The 27376-nt window shown below is 39.8% G+C and overlaps 1 protein-coding gene across 8 annotated transcripts in view; it reads right to left on the bottom strand.

Moving 5' to 3' along the window:
• Nucleotides 1-27175, bottom strand: part of mark4b (MAP/microtubule affinity-regulating kinase 4b) — a 58422-nt gene extending 31247 nt beyond the window's left edge. For 5 of the 8 annotated variants that reach the window (XM_063494271.1, XM_063494272.1, XM_063494273.1 and 2 more), the window contains exons 1-3: nt 22305-23562; nt 1105-1302; nt 56-109 (exon numbers count right to left, since the gene is read on the bottom strand). In XM_063494271.1, the coding sequence (XP_063350341.1) occupies nt 56-109; nt 1105-1302; nt 22305-22352 (300 nt within the window). In that variant the 5' untranslated portion in view covers nt 22353-23562. Of the gene's footprint in view, nt 1-55; nt 110-1104; nt 1303-22304; nt 23564-26770 lie in introns of those variants that run through there. The other 3 variants (XM_063494270.1, XM_063494269.1, XM_063494276.1) reach the window with 3 other exon arrangements.
• Nucleotides 27176-27376: the final 201 nt, after the last annotated feature.

Genomic DNA, 27376 nt, shown 5'->3' with positions numbered 1-27376 from the left:
GTGGCCAGTTCATTAAACTGATATACACCGGCTGATCCAGTAACATGTCACTCACCTTCTGAAGGCTGGTTGGGTTCAGTTGTGTTTTATCGATGATCTTTATTGCAACCTGGGAGAAAAAAAAAAAAACAAAAACAAAATAAATACAGAGAATTTATCACACTTGCCAACAAAAACTGGCTTATTTAACACTAGCATAGCTCACTGGTTGAGCAGGTGACCGCATGCCACACGGCTGAAATGTAGCAGTTCGAGTCCAATCCGTGGCCCTTTGCTTTTCCCATCTAATTTCCACTGCTTTTATTTTTTAATCAATTAATTTGCTGCTTTTTTGAGTTGTATTTATTATCAGCCACTTCAGTGCCCGTATTGAACAAGACAGTCTGACACTTGATGGCTACTGAAAAATATGCTTACATGATGAGTTTACTCCAGCTTCCGGACTAAATAAACCCTGAACTAGAATAATCTGAAGAATCTTTAGCATTGGGTAATACTGCTAGCAAGCACAACACAATCCAATAGTCTTAAATGAGAAAATACACGTGAATCAAAACAGACTGTAATGAGTCCAAAGAGTTCAAACCACACCAAGTTTTACAACACAGAAAAGACATAAAAGCTAAAACTTAATAAAGCAAGAGGTTTAACAGCATGTGTTGACCCGGACATACCAGTACAACTTTAAACCACCATATATGTCTTCTGCTTTATGCGGGTGGAAACAGCAGCTATCACATGATTAAGCCAGTGGCAGACACACAAAGTTTCTTGAGCCCTGAGTTATCAACTGAGTTAATGTAGGTCAAGGGTTTTATGAGAAGAAAGACTACAGTGTATTTAAACACATGGCCGTACACCCACACACAAACACACACACACACACACACACAAACACTGTCTTTCTTCAAAAGGTTTAAAGGCCTTGACTGCGCTACAAGGATCTGCAGTATTTACTTCTGCTCCAACCCCTAAACTCTTTTCTTTTAGCCTCATATGAGCCACTGTGCACGGCTGCCCTTCAGCGTAATAATTATCAGGATTTTCTCTGCTTTTTGCTTTCTATGCATTGTTTTTCTCTCCTTCTTGTTTCTTTGAACTCACCTCTCTGCCGGTCAATATGTGTCGCGCCAGTTTAACCTTGGCAAAGTTGCCTTTGCCGATGGTTTTGAGCAGTCGGTAGTTTCCAATGTGTGGCTGTTCATCTGAACACAAGGCGATGGAGTTACGACATCTGGCACCAAGTGAGCGGCTTGACCAGCCCGTGCCCTTCTCTGAACGGCTGGCCGACAGGGAGGCATGCTGAAGAAAGAGAGAGATAAATACATAAACTACTGTGACTGACACCATTCCTTCTTAATGAACAACACACAGCTTTTTTAGGAAAGAAAGGGAATTCAATTTAGTGGAATCTTAAGAACTATATCCAATGTGAAATCTTAGATATGAGACTGAGTGAAACTTTGGAGGACAGAAATGTATGCAGAGAAATGTTTATTATGCTCTTGCAAATAAAAGCCTAATAAAAAAAAGAAAATAATATTCTATCACTGACAATTTTTTTTGACTTTGCCTAAAACTGAGAGGCTACCAAAAATTCCCCAGTACACAAGAAACAATGTCTAAACTGTGTAAAAATATACCAGAAGAAAATCACATAATACCAGTATGAAAGCTACTTGTCCTTAAAACAAGCAAATACTCTCTAACTATAAGAGAAAACAAATTTTGCTTGAAAGAGGACTCACACTCACAGTTCGTTAAATAAAAACAACATTAGAGCTGATATGGTTAAAAAAACAACAACACATTTTTCAACAAAACAGTTCAGTTGTGCAGCTCTCCCTTGAAAATAAATCATAGTAGATGGAATATACCTATTAAATTTTATATCTATTGAATTTTTAAGTATTTTTTCACCTTTAATTGGCTAAATAATTATTTAAGTGGAAATTTAACTAGTTGCAGACTGAACATATTTAAAATACTTGCACCGATGTTGAAAGAGTGAAAGAGAGTCACAAGCTCCAAATGATCTCCATGCCTATAGACCTTGTGACACTGACTATGTAACTGCATGCCTGTACCAGACACCAGACGTAAGAGCACCCAGCACCCCTCAATGTTTTTATTCAGCGCACTCATGTGTGGCTGCAGGGTCAGTGACGTTAGACTCGTGTTCCTAATGATGGTGGTGGGAAACTGATCTGGCCTTCATACCTGAGCGTCTGTTGATACTCACAACATGCTCATATCTAAAACTACCGCAACAGTCTGAATTTAATCACCCTTTAAAGAATAGATCGGTGAGTGAAACAGCAGGGTAACGGCGACAGCCAACCAACCAACACTTTGTCATTTTTTCACAGTGATGAGGGAGAGACAGGTAATATAGGTCTGACAAATGTTACGCTCTGTGTGTCAGCCAGACCCAACTCTACTCCAGCAATATGAGTGCAGTGCTATTCTTATTATCATTGGCCTTTGGTGTTGTGTGTCAACACATTAATGGAATGAGTTCTACTGACTTTATATTGATCATGTTTCATATTTCAATTGGAGTAAAATGTATTCTGATCATTTATCTTTATTGTTTTATCTCCCAGGCTTGACTGTCGGTTTTATTTGACTGCTTTACTTCAAGTTTTAATCTCTCCATTTGCTTTCCCAAGCACTGAATGGACACATAAATACCCATCTGCAGTAAGGATGACAAGAGGAACAAAGAAACAAGAAAATAGAGGAAGCTTCAGGGCAAACGCAGGTACCTGACCTGACTACAATGAAAACAAACATCTGAAATGAAGGGTGAACATTACTATTGTAAAATCTCAGCATTAAAGGTTGTTTGTTAGCTACAAACTACTTTCACAATCAATTAATGATGCAGGAGCTTGTTCCTGACAGTTGTATCAGTTTTTACCTTGTAACTCAAAGGCGGATGAGATTCAGTCCTTCCTGCAAATCACTTGCTACACTTTTTACTATTTTTAACAAATCACTACTTTTCTCTGTGAAAGCCATCAGGAAATGTTCCAGCTATAGACCGCTTTATTTGGAAAACTGCAAATAACAAGTAAATGTTCATTACTCACTGTGTTACAGGGTGATATTTCATGCAAAGCATGAATAATTAGCATTATTTTCAAAGGACGAAAAAGTGCCCCGTCATTGCAATCAATTAAAAATGAAAAAGCTCAAATAAATTGCATAGCACTCCATACAGATGCCAAAGTTCGGCATTAAGATCTGTTCACTCGTCTGAGACAGCAATTTTTTTCTCCCACCTGATTTCTTTAAATTCAATTGAAATGAATTGCTTTCATTTCTACCCCAGATTAGCGGCGTCTCTGCCTGGACAAGCAAAAAGTTTAAGTCTACAAAGAAAAAGTGCCAGAAAAAGTTCATGCCCAGCCCTGTCAGATGAGACCTTTTAGAAAAATGAGAATTACTCAATATTCAAAACTACATGTCATAAGAAACTGCAGAGACTTGTAGCACCATTGATGTTAAGAGTGATGTAGAAAAAAAACAAACAAAGATTTCCTACAAAACTCATGTCTGTTTTAGATGACTCAACAACCGACCCTATTTCTACCAACTCAGTAGTGCAGGAACATATTTGCTTCTCGTTTCAGGAGCCAACTCACATTTCCACGGGTTTGAGAATAATTTTTATCTGGTAAATGTTGCCGTGTTGGTATATTTCCACAGAAGCAATATCACGATTAACATATTCCGTGAATCACTGGTAAATTTCTAGATTAGGCAATATCACTGGCAGAGTGTTGGCTAAGAAGTATCTGCAGACAGATGAGGTTCAAGTCAAGAAGATCTGTGATTCCACCTCAGACTGTATTCTAAGTATCTTCTACCATTCCCCCCCACCCCCACTTGCTAAGATCATTTCTGATTTGCTGTTATTGTTGTTAGGACCTTTTAAACCCAGCCTGTTTTACCTGTTTGCATCTCTCAGACCTCAAAAAGCTTTCATCGCACCTCCTTTTTGTCGTTCTCTTTGTGGACTTTCATTCTTAGATTTTATTAGCTTTCCAAAATGCATTTTTTTGAAACACTTGAGGCATTTTTCCTCATATTTCTAATACAAAACAGCAAAGACAAAGAGAAAAGCAGGTTTTTGAGAAATGTGCTACATCCCTGGGGGGAATTAACTGGTTGTAAATTAAGAAAGGGGATCTTTCTAGCTCATATGCTATGTGAAGAAAATACTATTAAAAGCTAAACTACCATGTAAAAAAACAAAATGTCGAGTTTATTGTTTAGAAGAATAAATTTGATTGTGGACTGTCTGCAACATTAATCAGTACACCAGAAAACAAATAAAAATCGCCCTCAGCTGTTATTCTTTCATCTCTCTTTCTGATGTTGATCACACATCAAGGTTCGGACCAAAATAGTACAAACAAAACTAATATTTTATTGAAGGATTATAACTAAAGAGTTGGAACATTATATTTAAAACGCCATAGCCACCAAGCAAATGTGTTCCTTCATTTTCTCCTCTTCCTCACCCTTCCCCCCTTTAATTTCACCTCCTCTTCTCTCTCCTCTGGTTCATCCCTTCCCCCAGACAAATCAATTTGCCTCCTTTCCCTCTATTCTCCTCGCCATGCCCGGACACGCCCTCTCTTTTGTCTCACGACGCTATCTTCATTTTCAGCGACCTCTCATCATTTTGAGCATCCCGGTGGCCTCCATCACACTACTCCCATCTCGCCATCTCCCCATCTTCAGGGAGTGCAGTCTATTGATTCACCCAATCCTTCTGATTACCACGCAGTTTCATTCACAAGCAGGCCCGTGCATGTGTGTGTGTGCTTGAGGAAGATGTGATGGAGTCTATATTGCTGGTAGACTGCAGCAGAAAAGGTATTACAGGGTGGGGAGTGGGGCGATTAAAGCCCCCACCCTCCCCCTCCAGTATGGGTGTAAGGTGACATTTGATATAGAAGATGGATGAAGGGCTCTGTGTGTGTGTGTGTGTGTGTGTGTGTGTGTGTGTTTGGGGTGGGGTGCGGTGGTTCTTGCTAAATGATTTGCACATTCAGCAAACAAGCTGCACCTTGTCCTTGTAGACTAAAAGCACTGAGATTTTCATGTTCTGCATCGTTAAATCGTAACAAGAACGTATGCGAGGTTAAACCAATACAATGTTTATCCTTATTATAAAATCAGATTTTGCTTCTGTCCAGTATGCATACTCCGGAGCTGAAAAATGATGAAGTACCAAAAACACCACTTCCTCTAATGATCCTTAGGGTAACTCTAAAGAACTGAGTCAATCCCCAGATCCCAGTATTAAAATTCCCAACTTTGAACCATTAAAAGCACATTTATGGTCTGGTTCAAAAAAATGTTGAACCCTGCTGATAACAGCTGCATAGTGGGAAGCTATTTTCAGAACTCACTCCACTTGGACGCTGCTAAGGTGTAAACTTAGTCACTAAAGTGGACTGCTCCACTGTGTTTGTACTGTTGGTGCCTCTTGAAGCGTTTTTAATTAAATTATCCGACAATACAGCTTGTTGACTCTTAAAGACCACCAAAGAAGTTTGTGCTTCAGTTTTGTTGAGTGAGATTCTGGTGTTTTGTTAGTCTCTCATTTTACAGTTTACACTTTAGTCTCTATGAAGAAAAACCAACCTGAAATGTTCTTTGTTACTTTCTGAATAATTCCTTCAACATCAACTTAGAAAGTAACACTGCTGACAGGCAAGGCTCCTGTCAATGACTCAACAAAGGAAGCATGCCAGTTTATTCCTATAAATTCATGTGTGGCTTACACGAATGACAGCTTGATGTCAATTAAACAACAATGCGCTGAAGGTGTGAGCGTAGCTGCCAAAGGGCCTGACATGATGATGAAAGATCTGACGCCGACTTTTAGCTTGAAAAGTTGCCAAAAGATGTTTAAAGAAATTTCTGCACTTTATGCATAGTCATCCACGTCTATAATCAGCTTTTATACAGATACAGGATATTTTCCCCACATCAGGCAACACAACATGTCTGTCCGAGCACCTTAATAGTTTTATTTCAAACCTGCAGTGCTCATTACACTCTCTGTTCTGACACTTTAATATGATCTGGTGTTTGCTGTTTTCTGCTTTACTTGCTAATTTACTTCATGTAGCCATTTTATTGTATTTCATTTAGATTCTACTTTATTTAAACAAACTGATAGAGTAATTTGATTTTGTGGAGCTATTTGCTTTTGGCTGATGTTTTCTTATTAGATTTTGTGTTAGTTTAATATAAGCTGGCTGCTATAACAGAATAATTTGTATCTTATAATTAATAAGATGAAATAAAACTACAGCCTCTTGTGCGGTTTCTCAACATTTTCAGATCTTTATGATGGCGTGACATGCCTGAAGGATGATGATCATGATCAGGTGTCAACAAAGCAGATAAAGATCTGTTCTTAAACCAAGAGCAAAAAATGATTTAACATTAACACATTTAACTGCTTTTTCTAAGCAGATCTGCAGCATCCTGGTCCCATCTTTTTCTATGAAAAACTACAGAGATATCATGAGCTACAAATCACAGGAAATCACTTTTAGTTTGCAATAAGAGGTAAGTGTTCGCTCAGGTATGTGGTGGCATTGCGGTGGCATGCATGTTTGCATGTCTGGCTTGGCTATTGTACAGCACAGGAGTTATCTTCCATCTGCACTGATCTGTGTGGGAGTAGAGCCAAACAAAATGGATATGAATCGATGAATGGAAACTCATGAATCTCATCTTCTCTCAATATGGGCCTAATCTGCCTGAGGAACATTTTCCTCTTTTATACTCCGTGGAACATGCCTGTCATCTTTTCTAGTTTATCATTTCTCTGGATGCTGTTTCTCTTCTGTAAATTAAACTTTTGTTGTTGTTGTTATAGGGATTATTGCTTAGATGTTGTAGCGGGACTCATAAATAACTCAATACAAAAGACTCAGCTCACTGTTGCAAAGGCAGAATTAAAATGTGATTTTTCTGTGGTCTGTTATATTAGTTTTAAATTAAGCTGGAGGAATGTAAAGGCGAGGCAGGCAACACTACGTCAAGACAACCACTATGACGAATACAAATGTGCTTCCACACAATGGACCACACCCTGAGGGAGGTGTCTTGGACGTACTTTGCTCTGTGTATGTGTGTGTGTGTGTGTGTGTTGGGTAGGGAGGTACTAAGTAAAGACAGGATGTGTGGCCTTATGTCCAGCAGAGGAATGGTGTAACTTTCAGCCATCGTCACAAACACAGTGACCTACAGTACCAGTCCAGCTTCCTCTTCTGCTCCTGAGGCTCTCAGCCTCAGACTGGTACGTCACTGGCTCTATTACACATGACTGCAGACACGTCATCTCCATAACATAACAGAAAAAAACAAAGAGATAAAAAGGATGGAAATAAAAAGAATTCTTATCTTATGCTAAAAAAGGACAGAGAAATTGCCGTCAGTAACAGTGAGTTCGATATGTTAGATTTCTTGTCCTGCCCGAGAGGTTAAAGCATGTTCAGCTGTAAACTATGTAGGAGGGGAAAAACTTAAAGGTATTTAAAGGAAAACAAAGAAGCAAACCAGTTTAGGGAAATACATACTTATTGCAGTGATAGGAAAGTCCCACAATGACTTTATTCCAATAGGTTGCTTTGAATGTAGCCGACCAGGTGCTAGTTTCACCAAGACAGTTTTGACTTTTCCTATGCATTAGTCCAAGGCAGTGCTTATCTCTGTGGGGCACTGAGCCACAGCAGGTGGTCTGCACTGACCTTATGCTATTATTTGTTTCAACAAGAATCCAACTGGGGGAGCACTGGTTTCTGGCCACTTACACTACGACATAAAAATAAAGATTGACTTATTTTAAGCCAAAGCTAACTATATCCTTACCTTACCACTGTAATACGCAGTTACACCTTCATTTAGAAGAAGCACCCCCTCAAAAAAGCCCAACATGACTCACCATGTGTTGCTAAGAATAATAAACACATAACAAACACTACTTTGTTATCAAATCCAATTTATGGTGTTTACTGAAATAAGCTGCTTTAAGCTACGTAATTAAATTAATAGTCAAGCAGCTACACCCAACATCAAAATTAGCCTACATAAACCACTAGACCATTAGAAAGTACCAACACGAGGGTTACACTACTCACTATCTCAGCAGCATTTTTTAGGCTTCTTAGTCCCTCTTCCTTTTTTTAGACAAACAATTTCTGCAGAAGCTACTTAGTGTGCCATTATTTTTGATGTAAGCATCTTTATTTACTTATTAATTGTGCTCCTGCTTAAGAAAGTTAAGGTCTTAAGGTCTAAAGAGCTAAAGAACTATACACAAAATGAATTTACACATCTATTTTAAGTATATTTCCATTATCTAAGCCGTAGTAAACTCTATTATTGTGAAACTGGCCCCAGATCATATAATTTGAGGTTGACTGGCAGCTCTACATTCCTTTCATGCAACCGGCAATCTGCGCTTTAAGTCTAACTGCTAGTGGGAGTACACATGAAAGATATTAGCTTTGTCCACGCTCGCAAGACAGTCTTCCTCTTCCTCTCTAAGAGCTCAGGATCCCTGTATAAACCTGTCACATCTCACTCATCCATCAGGAGTGTATGTCAAAAGCAGCAGGAAGTTGCATGAACTTAACCTGCGTCACATCCTGTTCTGGAGACAGAGATGTCACAGCGATGACAGCAGACGTGTCACATGTTGCGCTGCAACACTCAGCGAGCATTTCCTGGCAGGCCAAAAAAGGAAGAAAGAGCTGAAAAAAAAAAAAATGCCGGTGACCATAGCAGACAAGCTGTCTGATGCAATGGAGCTTCAGCTCAACCAGCTGCTGTAGCTTCACTTTCCTCATAATGCGATCGATTCCATGTGATCCGATTTGTTTGAAAAAGCAGGAAGCATTTCGTGTGGCTTACAAAAAGGAGTGAAAATCGCATTAGTCATCTTGCATCTGTTTATATCTGAGAACGAAAGAGGAACCAGTCTTTTAAAGCCAAACTCCAAGATATTGCAGTTCATAGCAGTACTGCACTAACAGATGATGATCTCAGGGACCATACACGTTGACATATGAGAGTGTGATAAATAAGAGTGTCAACCAAAGAGCTAAAATCAGCTAGAAAATGATGCAAACTGCAACATACATAGAGGGTGGTTAACCGTGCACTTGCAGAGACAGTCATTTACATCCTCTCCTAAACATTTTGTCTCACGAGGCATAGATGTCTGTGCGTGAAAGACTCGAGTCTTGGTGGCAAAGGCACGGTGAAGAGTGGAGAAGGAACAACAACCATTTTATATGCAAGTATAAAAACAACATGGCAAAGTTAGTAAAACTAAAGCCCGGAAGAATAAAAGCAAAGAAAGGCGAGGCAAATGTTATCGTTTAGCTGATGTCCATTCAATGTTGGTCGCCAGTTAGGGTTGGCTAAAAACCCTCATCATGGATAAGACTACCCAGCTCTATTTTATAAAAAGCATATATTAAGTCTATATCAATATACAAAAGAAATCTCCTAATGGCTCATCTATTTCACAACACTCAAAGCTATGCTGTAAAGCTCAAGAGTTCTGTTCTAATTAACTTAATACTGATTTCTGACAGTATTTATGTAGCGTAATTATCAGTCCTTACTCAAACATTTCAGCGCTTACACTGTGTCACCACCATCGTGTTGTGTTCATCGCAGGAAATAATCTTTTGGAGTTGATATTTCTTCATGAATCATTTTGTAACACTTTCTGCTGTACTAGTAAACAGATGATAAAGAGTGGCAGGAAATGTGTGAGAGAAGAGTATGATGAATAGATGAAGGTCAAACTGGACTAAAATGTGTGTATATTTGGAATAAATGAGAGCGGAAAGAAGAATTGACTTTATTTCAAAGGGAGTCTAAATAACCCACAACTATTTCACGCTGTGACTAATAAGCATTGCTTCCACATGTTGCCCCTTAAACAACATAAATGACTGATATTCAAACAGAACATCCCTAAAGCATTTTTTGTGTTTCAGATTATCCACAGATGACTAAAGCAAAGAAGCAGATAGACATTGGTTGGCTTCTGCCACAGTCACTCAAATTCCTACCAATACCATTAGCCCAAACTTGAGTCAGACCAGTGCTGCTCCTCTCCCTATCTGTCTTTTACGGGAAGTCCAAATAACCTTCTGATTTATGATCCAAATATATTAACACAGCAAGGCATTTAGCAGTCTCACTCAGAGCAGCCTGATTTGATTCCACTGAGATTTGCATTTTCTTATTTTTACATGGCTTAAAACCGGTTCTTTGGGCCCTCCGGCCAGGCCGAGTACATTATAGCACTTATTAAGGCTTAAATCATCATTAAATTGACCTTAATTTGAAAAATCAAGACAATGTTAACTACCCTGTTAAGTGTCAGCTACTCCGGCTGTTATTAAACAGCCCATTTAAAAAAAAAAGTCATCTTGTGATGACCAAGTCTTCACTAAAAGCAGTAATTGTGCTGAAAATCAAACCAAATATGAATAAATCACTGTTTTCTGCACCACAATGCCCCCTTTGTTAAATCCATTACCCTCTTAGGCTGAAATACCTCGGAGAGGTTTTAAGAGAAGACATTTAAATATCATCCCCTACATGAAGCGGACGGCACAAATATTAAGAGGACAACTACCCAACACTGTGGGTTAAATGCGGCCTCCTTCCTCCGGTGTGACATCATCTGGCCCCACAGTATGCAAAATGTAACTGGATTCCTCTGTCTGGACAAGGCAGGACTGCAAATGTACACACACACACACACGCTTTCTTTTTGCCTCTGGAAATGTGCCACATTACTCAGCATATCATTCGCCATGGCTCTGTAATCATCAGTACAGGCTGAGTAAGGGTCAGATTTATTCTGTTTGGATCAACAGCAGCGGATTAAAGAGCTGAGTCACTCCTTGGCTAGACCTCAGCTCCTCTCTCCCTAAACCCTGCATCACTGTATAAATTTATATCCATAAATGCAAAGAAAAGGCACAATTCCCTTTGGGAAAAATTTTACTGTCCATTTCAATAACCTTTGAGTTACTTGATTTAGCTAATTTAGGTGACCTTATGTCATGTCCTCACAGTGTCAGTCTCTCTGCTGCTTTTTGCAGTCATGTATGATCTCATTCATTTCTCTCATAGTTTGTGGTAGGACTGAGGGATTGAGCATGCACAGTAAGGGAGGTACAACGGTGAGATGAAAACAGCATATGGTTCATGACAGCCTACTGCAAATACATTGAAAACTTCCCAACATGTGTTAATTAATCTAAAAGTGTTTTCAGACAAGTCGGCATCTTCCATGCAAATGACAGCCGTAGCGATCTGCTAGTGATCACAGCAATCACAAGCAGGTTTATGGTACAGCAACCTCTTTGCAACCAATTTCACCTAGCAACAGCCAGCAACCACTCACCAACAGGTCAGAGAATGCACAGTTTTCCATAGCAACCAAATGTTACCAGGTGGCAACAGAAGAAACTTCAGTGTTAGACTTCAAATTGTAGAGATCAAAACCAACTTTTGTATCGTCTGTTTTTTTGTGTACTAAATAGAAAGGCCGGGGAGCCCCCCACCCTCACCAAAGGAATCACCCAAGTGGAAACACTGACTACTAAGATTAGTTTTAAGTATACGGCAGCATTCAGTATTACTCAAGCAAAAACTGTGGACATGTAATAATGGAAGGTTCAGTACACAGGGTGAAAGTTAGAATAGAAGTCGAACCATAATAATAGTTTCCATTTGAAAGATTTTTGTAATAATGTTGTAATTTTTAATTCATTTTCTGAGCTAGCGGCTCATCAGGCTTTTTTTCAGTAATGTCAGAGATGAGTACGATCAAGTGTTATCTCTGGTGGGAGTGATAATTGCTAAAACTAGGCAAATCGTATGAAATCTTTACTTCCTTTCATACACAAAACTTATGATGCTGAACATGACTGGATTAGTCAAGACAACTTGTAATCTGTGAAACTAGCAGCCCGTCTTACTCACAGTTTGCTGCATACTTCCACATTCATACCAGTCTATATCATATAAGCATACACTTCTGAGTCAAGTCCTCTTAATCATTTGACAGTTGACCTCTTAATTTCTGTTCAGTACCTTCTACCCACTCGCTTTTCCATCATTCCCACAGCTCAGTCTTTGTTTCTGCCCTTTTTGCTACCTAATCTAAAATTACAAGACCTACACAACCTCTCACAATTATGTTTGTTCCTCATGCCCAAAGCAATTTGTCTAGAAAATGAAACCACGCACACTGATCGGAAAGAAACATGACCTGCTTGGTAACATCTCTTAAATTAAATGTAATTGCTGGTTTGGCTTCACAGACAATGATTTTGCAGACCTTCTGACTAAGCGGGTGAAATAATGGATGTCAATGTTAGGCATTTAAGTTCGGAAGTAGTGTTCTTTAAGATTATGGTCTGCTGCAGGAAGCTATTAACCACACTGCCAAGGGGAAGTCATACTATAGTTATTGACAACACTTGCAATGTACTTCTAGCTCTCTGTCTATAACCAGATGATAGATGCAACAAAGTCAGCTTAGCTCAAACAAAAACACACATAGAGGAACAGGAAGTATTGTGACAAAGCTTGCATCACAGGCTCTGCGTTTCTACTGACCACAATTTAAAAAAAAAAAAAAAAAAACTACTTTGAGTATGAGCTAGAGATGTTGGACTGCTGAATATTTTACTTTAGTTACTAAAACATTATCACATGCACACACGAATCACGTGATTCCATCATTATCACATACAGCTTTTAATAACTTTAAAAAGTTGGTAAGCAGAGTCTCATCTGTAAACAAGACACCATAGCACACAAAGAGTTTTTGGCCTTCCACCAAAAAAACCACCAGAAATGTGATAGAAATATTTCTCACTTCTCTTAACTGAAGCACTAATTTAGGGCCAGAACTATCAGGTATAGCCTCAGACTCCTTGCCTTAAGTACATGAGGACCAACTGTTGTTAGTTGTGTAGAAACCACCAGAGTTTCATTTTTTAGGTCTGATATTTGACCAGGCGTGGGAAAAAGATGCCAAAGAAGGCAGCTGAATGACACATCACACGAACCTTCACTCCCAAAAATCCAGCTCACTCTATGGTTCCCCCAATTTTCACCCAAATTGGGCACGAAATAATTTTTTTCAAGGGGCACACAAGTTTTGCAAATTTGATGAGATCTCCCAGCGAGCACTAAAGCTGTAGTTATGGCTCATGGAGAGCGACCTGGTCTTGCTGGTTGAAAAACACTGGATGGCTGTTAACTAAAAGGGCTTTTGGTTAAACTGCAGCAGCTGAGGCCTGAGGAGAAACACTGAGGACAGTAAGTCGACACCTGACAGCCGAAGAGGCCCTCTACACAATGAACACAACAGCCTGACTGTGTGCTCTGACTATGAATATCTGAGTGTCTTTTCTTCTTGTCTGCTGGTTCAGATTTTGTAATTGTGCAAATCTGCTTGTCTGCAGGGGTCTTTGTGAGCGTTTGGCAGTTAGCATAGGCTCCGTGAAAAGTGTCATTCTGCACATGGTAGCCTGATCTCCAGAAAACGCCACCTGTTCAGCGTTTGTCGCCTAACCACTTAACTAGAATTACATAATTGCTGGAGAGAAAACAATCTGTGTTGACAAAATGCCAAGACAGTTAATTTTGGATTTGGTGCCAGCAAAGTTTAATCACTGTGTTTATTATTTTGGCTTAGGCTCTTTAACCTACATCTAACACTGTGTTCCTTCTTTGGAATGATCATAAAGCTAATCCCAATTATTATCTCCCCATTTCAGCGTTAATTTAAGACCTTTTCAATGATGATCTTCAATGCATTTTTTTTAAAGTAACTACATTTCTATCAGACTATAGGTAGCTTTTGTTGATTTTACATTTCTAACAGTAGCTATGGGCACAAATGAAACCCCAAAAAATCTTCAGAAATTGCTCAAATTAAACCAACAGGAACCATACGGACCATTGAGTGGCACACTGGGTGTTTGAAAAGCAATTTAGAAAGTGCAATTCAAAAACAACAGATAGAGGCTAATGTCAATAGTATTTAAGCCAGTAATGTGAGCAGGGAATGCAAATCCTTAAATTTTCCTTAAAAATCTGCCACTGAGAGGCTCTTGAGCAAGCCATTTTCAGGAAGGTCCAGTAAGCTCTTAAGCTCTTTTCCTGATGCTGCCCTGCTTTACACTCATGCTTTCGCAGTTTCACTGTTTACTACTGTACGCTGTAAAATATAACCAGGGAAACTGGGGGCTCTGTGACCCGCTCATGGGCAACATTGCTGTAGCTGTTAAGGCTAAACAGAGGGTAACTCAATCACGTCTCCAGGGATTTGAGCTGGAAACATCCCTCCAAGTGTTCTGCTTCTCTGACCTTTTGGGTCCGCTGTTGCAGCTGTAATCCAAAACGCCTTTAAGTTGGATTCAGTTGGCAAGGTTACAAAAAAGTAAACATCAGCAAGCCACTGCGATCAGTTCATGTTATCTCACAGTTTCAATGCACCTTGTGCAATAATCACAAGCTTTCATCTGCAGATTTGTATTTCTGGACATGAATTTTCATGTGTACTAATGATGTCTTCCACTTTTAAAGGGTAAAAAGGTCCACGTGCGGAGGCTTCGTGGGGTTTCGCTGCTCACACAAGAAACCTCAGTTAAAGTGCTACAAGAATAACAAATCTTTCCATTTCATTTGTTTTTCATTTATTTTTAAAGTGTTATTAATTTCAAATATGTTACTGTTGGAAGCGGCTCAGTTAGACGTCAGGGTCAGGCTATTAAAGACGACTCGTTTTGGTTGGGAATTAAAAATAACTTGATTAGGTTTAGAAAAAGATTGTGGTTTGGTAAAAACAAAAAGTTTTTCGTGTCTTTTAAAGCTCGGTTTTCTTGTTAGCCTCAGTGACACATCTTGGCTGAAGAATCTAGACAACATATGTGCTACGTGCACAAAATATACCTCCTATTGAAAAATTTCAGTTTCAGAGTTGTGCTGTCACAAAACAACATAACAGTTTGTATCTATAAACACAAACAAATAGTTCTCATGACTATTTCACATTTTTCTATAAAACTGGGCAAGCAATTTAACAGCAGCCCACTTAATTTCATACCCATCATGCATGGTTCGGCTGGCCTCGGCGGACCAGATGATTTAAAGCCTAAGGCTGTTTATGACTGTATCTGGAGTGTTTCTAGGTGAAATGAATGCCAACGTGGGCATCAAAGGAGGGTGCCAGTTTTCGGGTAACATGTCTGGACAGCAAGTACTTGAATCATTTTGCTTGTCCAGGGAAACACAAAAGCCTCGCTGTGCCCTGCAGTCGTGCACAGAAAGACATGTTGGCCTTTTTGTAAGAAAACACAGCTGTGCATGTGCACACAAGCACTCACCCACACCCTCTATATGACTTCCTTCTCTCTCACACACATTAAAACCTTATGACTAGCCTCAAGCAAAAAAGTGTGCCCATTCCCACAGTTCAGCATTAAGAAGAGCAATGCAACCTGTTTATTGTTTATTAAAACCTGTTTATTACACCTGTAATTACCTTTTGCTGTTGAGACTTTAAAATATTTTAAACTCAAGAGATAATCCCACGAAACCTTTTCTTCTAAAAACACAAATACAAGGCAATACAAAGTTAAAGAGGAGAAAAGATCCTGTGATTAAATAAAAAATGTAAGATTCTATGAAAATTCTCACAGGCTTTTGCAGATGCAGGTTTAGCAGGTTGGGTTAAGTCACCTGCATGTGGAAACAAGGAAACTACAGAGGGAGATGAACACTGACACAGATGCAACTTCAAAACAGATCACGTTGATTTATTGGAACGTTTTAATAACACCTCATATAAGTTTAACAAAAATATTAGTGAAAATATTCATTTTCCTTTAAGAATTTAAAGCTTTGTCATTTCCTTATTTAATTTAAATATAAGCCTATAGCAAGAAGGATTTGAATCCTGGCAGCTTGCTCCTGCGCCTGCATGTTCTGGCTTCTTTGTACTGGTCAAATACATGCATGATTGCCTGACTGGGGAAAAGTGCTATATCAGTGCGTTTTTGCTTCACATCGTTTTATTTTTGTACCCTTAGATTAAAGATGTAAAACTGTCACAATAAGCTCAAGACTGAGCTCAGTAAGTTACAAAGAGATGTAAAATATTAACAACGTCCTTGAAAACAATTCAATTATCCATAGCACACAAAATAAGAGTGGAAGTAAAAAACAAAATGTAATTTATTCATTCGTCCTGAAAGGTGGACCCTAGAAATTATTTGCTATTCATGTCGTCTACCATAAACTGTTGATGTGCCTTCTGTCAGTGATTCTTTACTAAAATGTTCACAGCCTACAGAGAAGCATAATCCTGCCATTATGGATAAGAACATCACCGATATTCTGGTTTGGTTTGTTCAGGTTTGAAGTATTGTACAACTAGCAATTTTCTGATTAGTGTGTGTCAAGAAAAGAACAAAAAAAGCACAAGACGATACAATACAGAAGAGTAATTATGAGGACTTAAAGCAGTTAAAGAGTACTAAAAGCAGCTGGGACTTTTTTAACTTTGGGGTATAAAGGTGAAAAAGATGGAGGACATGTCAGGTATTAGTTCTGGTTTCGGTGACTTTTGCGACAGAGTCAGAAATATACACGGGGAGGTTAAAGGAAATGAAAGGACTGAACAAGAGAAGAGAGCAAAGCAGAGAACAGAGAGTAAGAACATGTAAATTGTAGAGCGTGGTGTGAAAGTGCAGACTGTCATGTCATGTGTGATGTGATTGAATGATAAGTCAATGTGGTGTTGATGATCTCAGAAGAAGACGAAGCCACAGCACGATAATATCACGCGCTGTGCATTTGTGATGGTCTCGGAGCCTTTTGCATGTGAGACTTTTCTGTCTTACATGCAGAACACACAAATACATGCACCAACATGTTCAACCACATGTGTGCTGCATTCAAAACTTGAATTTACTTTTATTTGTTTTTCTACTACCATCTGTAACTATTCTGTGATGAAATCTGGCATTCAACGTGAAGATCCGAAGCACAAACAACATTTTTAATTAATCAGTGTTGGAAACTGTTCTTGGGTGGGTTTAGAGTTCTGCATCAAATCCCAGCAGCCCCTACACCTACTGAGCAACATCACTGCTTGCGTTTATACTTGTGCGCTGGTGCAATCACAAGTGAAATAGGGCTAATCCTGTTGGACTTGGAAGTAATAAATATTGAACAGCAGTTTTACTACAACACAGGAAGGAGAAAGACTTCAGAGGTGATGGAGCTAAACTATCAGAGTGATGAAAATGGGAAAATGGCATATGTCTATATTGGAAGAACGATAGCTTGTGCATTAGCTTTGTGAGAGACACTTACTGCCAATTACCTTGTGTTGAACTGTGATTATGCTTGTGCTAATCAACATATTGTGTTTGCACTGCATATTAACACCAAGCGGATCTAGTTGTAGGCAGCTGTTTTTGATTTGTGTCGACATGTAGTTACTTTTCTAGGAAGGTGCACCAAGCACAATAATCAAGCATCATTCAGCAGATTTGAATGATGATTCTAGGGCTGTGCAAACTGATAACTTTTAATTTCAATTACAATTTTGGCTTGTTGTCAAATATGTTCTTATTTTTTTCTTGTAGAGCAACCGTTTTATTTCCAAGGAAACTCCCTGCCAAGCTGCAGCATGTTAGGTTCAGTTAACATTTTCTTTTTAATGAAATTGTAATGAAAGAACAAAGAAATCCACTTTTAAAATTTCAATAACTCGTCTATTCTTCCAGAGTCTGTAAGTAATCCTGTCAATTATGATTTCAGTATTGATCAAAATAATTGTGACTGGGATTTTTTCTATAATCGAGCAAACCCGGGTGACTGTGTAGATGCAGTGAAGCCTGAAATATAAGTTATTGATGTCTGACCATTCATTTAGATAAAGGCCTTAAAACAGCTGCCAGGATGCACTGTCGAGATGTCTGCCAAGTGGCTAAACTTGCTTCCGGAAGGACGTCACTATAAATCAAAATGGGATAAGGTCTGTAAGTTGAAGGCACAAAGTCGGCAAGTGAACGAGTGTGTGTGTGTGTGTGTGTGTGTGTGTTAAAATGGACAGGAGAGGGTGAGGAATAATGGGAGGGTGGGGGTGGGGTGTGCAGGACCCCATGTTGTAGCCATGGTGAGGTTACTAAGACAAAAGGCTTGTGTTTGAGCAAGGACAGCAATCATTCTGGTTTATTCCCTGCAATGCTGACTTCTCACCAGCTTTAATGCTACATATGCATTTCTACAAGGATCATTTTTGACAAGAGGAGACTGCATCAAGCATTTAACAGGCTCTATTATTAGTTTACTGCTCTGCTTCAGGAGAAATCGTTTTATGACTCTTGCAGTTATTAAAAAACAGGGGAAAGAATCCACCAGTGGCTCTCGCTTTTATTTGGTATCTTACAGTGTGGACAAAACAGCATTTTCAGAAAGCGTAGAAGCGCCTGCAACAGATTCTCCTCAATGTGAAGACTGAGCTTCTTTAGTCTTAATCTTTATTGTAACACAAGCCTCGATCTAACTTTAATGTTTTTTAATTTTTATTATTTGGATGTGGTGTTAATGTCCAAACCAGCTACAACAGGTTTGCATAACCAGAGTGACCTAATCATACCTTTTAAACATTCCATACTTTACATTACAGGAAAAACCACACTTTACTGATGTCAGTAGATCAACTCTAAAGGTCAGTGTGAACACCAAGGAAACCAGCTGATGCAGGCCAAGGGTTCTCAATGTTTTGATGGCCAAGTGTCAGTCGATCCCTTACAGTGTCTGAAATGTTTCTGTTCAGAGAATGGTTTATCATTTTTAATCTTCTTCTAATTTTTAAACATTAGCAAGGAAGTATTTCTAGACACGTCTCGACACAAAAGTACTTTAAGATGTCAAGAACAGAGGAAGTGACATTTAAAAGCAACACTCCCTTGGTTCTACATTGCTATATCAGTGTTTCCCACTGACTGTATTTAGATAATTTACTATGCTATAAAATGATATATAAACTGGGGCAATAAATGATGGAGCAGCCAGCTGCTTCTCCAGTTAGTTTCTTATCCAGTGTATGGACTCAAAGTCCATGGTCCTGGACTGCTGCTTGCAATCGTGGTACTCTGTGAACTTAGTGTAGTGTACTATCTTTCTATATGGTGCAGGTTCGAGATTACTGCCGGCAGCTGCAATCCAAGACAATGGACTTCAAATCTGTCTGAGCAATGGATCGGACAGTAAAGACAGCTCAGAGCAACAACATCCTTACAAGCCACCCAGCACGGAAAGACTAGACCGGAGGCACTAGCAAGTTCAATTTAGCATCCTCTTTTAAAATAAGAGCAAGAGGACTGCATAATTATTAATCAATAACATTGTTGTCTTGGATGGATTAAAAAAAAATGCTACTAAAAATTAGGGCTACAACGATTCGTCAACATACTTGATGACGCAGAAGCAGAATTTTATTGTCGATGCGTCATATACTATACCACATAAATGTGTTTTTGTAACTGTAATATACTGCAGGAAGCTATGGTGGCCATTATCGCCATTATCGTCTGCCAAGACTGCACTCAATACCAACGAAGAAGAATGTCTTGATGCATGCTCAATGATCCAGGTAAGGAAATCCCAAACAGTTAATTCTGTTCATCAGGACAGACAGTGCAAAGCAGAGCTTTCCGAAGACGACAGCACTACTGCAGTGCACAAGCATTTAAAAACGCCGCTGTTGTGCCAAAAAATGATCATCTGCTTAAAACTGATTTCCAATGTTTTCATTTTTGTTTTTTTTATGTGTCATGTCTTTACTTTTATTGGTAAATAGACTTTGGTGAACATGATTTACAAAGAGATTATATATAAAATGTAAAAATTACCTGTTTTCCAAGTATCTTTATGACTTTATGTGTTATTGTACCTACATTCAAACCAATCCGGTTCGTTTTTGGCCACATAAGACATCTTTTTAAACCTATTATTATATTTGTTGCAATTTCTGCGATCCTCTTGGTCAGATTACTCTTAAAAATACATTTTTTAACGTCAATGAGACATTTTAACTGGATAAATAAAGGATATAAACGTCACTTTTGGGCTTCCACCTTTTGATAGGAATGCTGTTTGTGGCTCAAGATGACTTGATAGGGATACATTTGACATTTGTTTCACAAATTAGAGGCCAAAATGTTATTTAGAGCAGTTTAAATACGGGCAGTTAATTTTTGGCAAATACTAAAAAAAACGTTTTGGCAGCTAATGAGTGAAATGCGATAGTAAACCATTAAACAGAGATAGCTACATTGTCTCCTAGTTTGTTTGTTTGGGTTTTTTTGTTTGTTTGTTTTTTTACACACATTATTATTATAGCAAACATCTTCCACCTAACATTAAGTAGCTAATCTGTGGGTAGAGAGAGAGAGATACAGAGAGAGAGAGAGAGAGAGAGAGAGAGAGAGAGAGAGAGAGAGAGAGAGAGAGAGAACAGGGTGATATTCACAGGTGGGTAGACTTGAGGAGGTGAGGCACTGGAGCCTAGAACAGGTTTGCCCCCAGGAAGAGGAGATAAGAGTTATTGAAATAATTGTTGACTAATCGAAGAAAAATTAGCAGATTAGCCGACTACCAAAATGATCTTTGGCTGCAGTCCTGCTAATAATGCACTTGTTGTCAATTCATAGAGGCACTGCATCTAAGTAAAGTCTAATTCGCCCATTGACTGCTCGAAGATTTGTACACTTTCACAGGAATGCTGTTTGTGAGCCTAACTTCAGGTCTTGCACTGCCTAGATTCCAGTATATCATTCTCCACCAGCTTCAGCATCATATATTTAAGCTCCTTTCACTGGAATGAGTCTGATCCTCTGATATATCCTGAGTCAGTTAGGCTAAAATTTGTCTATTATGTCTGAGTGTCCTGAGGATGAATGCTGTTAACGTTAACTTCCTTGGGATGTCAGGTGCTTTTTCACTAAGCAGGTTTCTCATCAGTAGCTACCAATACACGTCTGCAACCCTTCAAGTTTACATGTTTAAAAGCTGTCATTTGTTAGCTACACTTCTAAAGGTCTTGCATTCTTATTGTTGTAGTGCAACAGTCCAAATCTTCCACACGTTTGCAATAATTAGTTATTACCAATACCTACAATCCCTCTGTGAAATGTGGGAAACATTGTGTATGCTTTATCATTTCTTGTCGTGTTCATGACCACAAATAAATGTTACCAAGGGCCACCACTGGCCTCGGGCCTGCACTTTGAGAACCCTGGATGCAGGAAAATTCAATGAGAGACACTACTGGTATTGGAAATATTTGCACCTATCTAAACAAAAGATATACAGGGCCTGAGGTAGTGACAACATACACTTTAAATAACCTTAAAAAGCAGGAAAGGAAGTATTCAGTGTTTTGTTAGCTGCACTAAGAGGAAGTGGTCTTTGTTAGACCTTCACATCCAAAAAGAGTGAGTGATTTTCCAGGCTGCTTTGAGCTGGGTGCCCTTGAGACAGAGGTGGGGATATTCTGCACAGCTGCTCAACTGATGTCATAGGACATTAGAGAGGTTCACAGTAATTACAAGCATATTTACAAACACTAAAAATTGAATCAAGAACACATAACTCAAACCCAGTCTGCCAAAATCCCACGCTGCCACAGACACAGAAGGCTATCAGCAGGATGGACCAGGCTAGCCTGACACAGCAGATTTTGCAATATTGAGCTGCCCACTGAGCTTTCTGTCGCGGTTTTATTAAAGTGGAAACTGGGCGGGCCAGACAGGGTGGAGGTGATGGAGTGGAGGTGAGGGTTGGCTGGGTGGTCTTGCATCAGATGCATTAATTATTGATCAGCTGAGAGCTGGGGGGGTGGTAAACATGCGCAATGAAAACACCGGTGGATGAAAGGTGGAGGTGAAAGTCTAATCTTCATATCTCCATCCTGGACAGCATGCGTGTCCAACTGCACCCTGTCCCAAATGAGCTAGGGGAGATTAGCGCGTCTGCGTCGCCTTGCTTGATTGCAGCTGCTCTTTGCACATGGCAGACTAATCTCTGGGCCCGCGGGCTGACGGGGGTTATTATGATCAGCTCCTTGAAAAGCATAATAAAAACCTAAGTGCAACCTCTCACAGACAGACGCCTATGGTTTTTAATTATCTACTTACATGGTCCGGGTTCCGCTCGTTCCCAGGCAGTGCTGTGCGTAAAGACATTTTTTGTCCCTGAGTGAGCTTCGCCGTCCAGGAGAAAAAAAAAAGTCGGGGTTGTGTTCACACCGGGTGAAAAGAAAGAAAAAGAAAGAAATGTCACCCCAGACTAGTCTGGCTGTATGTAGATAGAGGGGGAAAGGCTTCACTTCTCATAAAATCCTCATTGTTACAGTCCGCGAAGGCAGCACAGATCACCAAGACAGTGATCCAGCTTAAACTGATGCTTTAAAAAAACTGAACCGGTTGGCTACATCCACTTCATGTCTTTATGGTGTGTCTGCCTCATCTGAAGAAGGAAACCAACACTGAACCCCCCACTTAGCGCTTCGCTTTCCCCCAAATCCCCTCCCAGACGCTATCCTATCATCTCTGTTGACACGCTGCTGGATAGTTAACAAAACAGCCCCTGTGGTCACCGGTTTACCTCCACCTGCATCGTCTTCTGCTGAGAAAGGAGGAAAGCGCGCACAGCCGGTGGAAAACACAGCAACCGATAGGGGCTGATAAGAGGAAACAGAGGCGAGGACTCAGTGTCCCTCTGGCCACCACGGTCTGAATTCAGAAGGAAAAAAAGCAGGGGACTTTGTGTGTTCCTGTTAGCTTGCTGAATAATTCTGGGGGACAATCCACGAAGACGCAGTCAGTTTAAAAGGAAGCAGGAACCGGCTGAGGCAGCACTTCTGGACGCCGGGAGACGTTCAGGGCCCGGGTAAATAAATCAATGTATTGAAAGGAGCAGGCGGACGTGCAGCCTCCCAGTGAGTGAGTCCTATGGTTGGTTCTTCCTCTCTGTCCAGTCCGCCCTTGGCTCCTCTCCTCTCCTCTTTGATTTGGTTAAAAGTGCTGCAGCGGTAATTGAAGAAGTCGCCGGCGTGTGAGGGCGAAGATACGTCTCCGCCGGGTCACGAACACACCATCTGTTTTCTAAGAAAGACGAGAGAAGAGCGGACCTCTCCCCCAGTTCGCCTCCCGAAAAACAGTGACAAGAGAAAGCGAGGGGAACGTCAACGGTAGGCAGGGCTGCTGCCTTCCACGCACGCGCACACAGACACGCGCTATTCTCTCATCTGTCGAGCTGCCTTCAAGTACCCCGCAAAAAAATCTGTCTTCCGGCAATCTATCAGAGCTCGGAAAATAAAGATACTTGTAGACCCATGGTAAACTTTCCAGGATGAAGAAAAGCTATCAGCAGGATTTAAGGAAACAACCGCTATGACTTTATGTCCCACACAGCTATGTATTGTGTTAATAAATGTTGTTTTAAAAAGGCCTGAAAAGTGTCTTTTATCTGCATTCCTTGTAATGACCAGCAGGAGACAACCCTTACCTCAGTGAACTCTTTCCTGGTGCGTTTATGGGCTCCGTCGCTATTTTCATCTCATATTGCATAGAAAATTAAAAGGTTTGGCCATTCTGTGTTTCAGATAGGCCCATGACTAACGACTCACTGATAGTGGAGTTTTACAATCAGGTTCACCACTCACATATCACATCCAGTTTCAAAACACTAAGATGGCAGTGGTGAAAATGCTTAGCTCTGGGCTTTATAAACCAGTGGGTGACTTCATAATGCCTAGATACATCCTTTATAGCGTCTTACAAAATGAAAAATAAATAAATAAAAGTTCCACCATTTAAGTTTGAAACAGAGACGTGCAAAACATAAGAGAAACTCTTAAAAGTAACTCGTGAGCTAAGAAATGACATCTTTAAGTATATATAATCTAAACCTTCAAAACAAAAGAGAAGTCAGAAAGAAATGTAAAAGTTATCTAAATTCTTTAAAGCAATATGATATGATAATAACTAATAAGTGTGAGGTGGGAAATTGAGCAGGTTTCTGGCTGAGAACCTCTCTTTGTTATGGAAGCAGCAGGCAAGACATGAGGTGTTTTAAATGAAACAAGTAAAATCTTAAAATCAATTCTAAAAAAAAAAAGGGCAGCCATTGAAGAATAATTAAAACTGCTGATGACTGTGGAAGAGTCATTATCGGTACTTCTGCGCATTTATACTAGAACATGGTGCAGCGATTCAATCAGGCAAGTCATTATGAAAAAAGAAATGTTGACAGTGCGAAGCCGCTTGAAGAAATGGAGGCAAAATAATTTCAGCACACCTGTGAAACACCGCCCCCTGGTGGTGGAAGATCGGGTTAAATTTTATAGATAGTATTTACAAAAAGTACCTTTAAAAATCACATTTATTAGATAACAAGTACATTTAAAGTAAGTTTTAACATTTTAAAATTACACACAACATACAAAGGGCTGTTTTATGTGCATGGCCCACAGGCACACTATCTAACTAATGACTATAAATCAATAGTGAGTGAATTTGTTGCATTTCCAAGCCTTTCAATGTGAGGCACAGAAATGTGTGTTTGTTTGGCACAAGTGAGAGGACACTGGTTGATTTGTTGTTTTCTTAAATATCTCAAACTACAGCCAGCCTCTGTGAGGCAGAGGAAAACACTTGAGAAAGGACTGTGAAAAATAAATAGGGATAAGGCAAAGTTTAATCCCTCTAGCCTGTAGTTTTCCAAAAGCCAGAGCTTTGCAGAAACTGGACCCTAAAGCTGGACCCTAAATTATGGGGACCATGTCGAGGATACGGCTTCTAAAAAGTCATTGAACCACATTATGGTGACTGACCTCTGATAAAGTGAGGTCACCATCCTATACACTAGTCCTGACCTATTATGCCCCTTTCTGGCTGTAGATGAGAGCTTGAATAATACACCAGCTTTATTTCTGTGGTTGCTTGAAATTTGAAGACGCTCATCATGCAGGCTGAAATATTCACCCAGATAAATTAAGCTCTGCGTTTCATGTGCACGCAAAGCTAAAACAAAACACCACGTTTCCAACAGCATCAGAACACAACACCCTTCCCCCCCAGTGTGCATGAAGGCACAATTACTCCATTCATACAGACATGCTTGTGTGTGTGTGTGTGTGTGTGAGACAGAGAGAGTAGGCTAATATTACCAGAAATCTGTTTCTGCTTTTGCTGAAAATCACAAAGGAAGTAACATTTGTTGATAATTTAAAGTATGAATTAAACAGCAGGTCTGCTCATTGTTAAAAACAAGTAAAAAATAACAATCGAAAGGAACAGCTGCTGCGCGTCTCCTGTAATATTTTTGCTGTTATTGATTAACAGACAAGAACTATTAGCAAATAATACTGTTTAATATTAAACCTGAAAACATGCCCCCTTTAAAAGCTCATTGAAAGATAATCAAAACCCCAGGAAATCAAATATTATCACTTTCTATGTTATCCTCTACATAATCAAGCTGCAGTGCACTACAGCATTATATTGATTCATTACTGGTTTTGAGGGCATTTTCTACCCCACAGTGGAGGCTTTGAATTGTACTGCAGACCTTTTATTGTAATCTCTATGATGTAAAAATGTCATATATGCACAAATAGTAGACAAAACTTTGAATGGGAGATCTGAGGAGTTTTTATGCTTAGAGCCAGAGGTAAGCACGCCATGATGCCTCCAGTATAAACCAAAGTATCTAAACCTCTTGGCTCACAGTCTTTAGAGGACATGGCATGGTCATCGCCCAGCTCACTTCTGATCACAGGTAGAGAGAGAGAGAAGCCCATCTTATGCTTCTCTACACTGAACCCCAATGATCACCAGTACACTGTTTTGTTTTGTTTTTTAATTTAAATTCACATATTTTATCTCGTATCATGCTGATTCAATCAAAGCGTCTTTACCTCCACTGTGAATTGTCTCAACCGCCGCAGAGATAATGAGGAAAGATTTGCAAAGAGAGGCATCTGCAGCAGAATTCAAACCCGACACGTTTATGGAAGCTTGCAAATTAAATATGAAAACAGATATATGCACCAAATAATATAATTCAGGATTTAATGAGCTCATCTGCCCAGGAGGGGGATGTGTGCAGTTTAAAGCCGGTTACTGCTGTTTGTTTTGCCTAAGCAGATTTATTGCTGCAGTGTGTTCACAGAAAGAGCCCAAACACCTTTTTTTCTAAAGCTAATGCAGACTAAGTCCTGCAGCAAAGCCTGCATTCATGAAGGTTGTAAAGTTCAGTTTTTGGTAAAGCTGCTTAAGGGAGTACTCTTTTCTCTCCTTTAACACTTTAATCTTTACTATGACCTTTGTCTTGTAGAGGGTGTGGATGGGATTGGACTGAGAGTATTATTTTTCTATTTTGATTTTATTTTTTTGTTGATGTTTGCATACTTTAATCGGGAGTTTTCTGAATAGTCTAATAGAAGCGCTGACTAAAGCTTGTGGTGTAATTTGTCATTCTTTTGAACACTCCTCCATTAAACTACATTAGTTATTACTATAATTTAAGACAGTTAAGACTATCTTTATCTCCCAAGGTGTCACGTGTTTACATTTTGAATTAGAAGCACAAACCTTACCTGGACTGATCTGGACCTGTTGGAGCGAACCCAGGGCCTCATCCTTCCTTAGCACTGCTCCTTCCTGGTTGAGACTGAGCGCTTCAGTGACCTGAGACCCTGCAGACTGAGGGCCTGATACTGTAAGGGAAAGGTGAGCGGCACACAGGCACATTCACTGGCATCCCTCGGAGAACAGAGGCAGAGCTGCTGCTGCTGCTGCTGCAACTGCACGCGAATCGATGCTGGAAAGAACAACCAGAGCAGCAGTCCGTATTTCCATGGAGAGCCTGTACTCAACGCAATGTCACAGAGTATACCGGCAGCATTAGTGTTACTGCTCGGTCAGCTGTGCATAAACCAATTAGAGCAAAAAAAGACAAAAACAAAAGTGAATGTGGAATTGTCGATATATCTAATGGGCTACGGAAAAGGTGGCGGTGGTGGTGGGTGAATGTGTTTCTGTGTGGCGTGATGGGCTTGTTTGTGTGTGTGGATAACAAACAAGTGATTTGTGCTGCTCTGAGCGCGTCAGCAGGGATCAATACAGGCGGTGACTCATGCTCGCCCCGAGGGCATCAGAACTATCACAACATCACTCATAACCCAATTGTTTCTCAGTCTTTA

The sequence above is a fragment of the Pelmatolapia mariae genome, linkage group LG14, assembly GCF_036321145.2.
Source record: "Pelmatolapia mariae isolate MD_Pm_ZW linkage group LG14, Pm_UMD_F_2, whole genome shotgun sequence".
Taxonomy (NCBI): domain Eukaryota; kingdom Metazoa; phylum Chordata; class Actinopteri; order Cichliformes; family Cichlidae; genus Pelmatolapia; species Pelmatolapia mariae.
The sequence above is the reverse complement of the archived record's forward strand: the minus strand, read 5'-3'. Positions and strand labels throughout refer to the sequence as shown.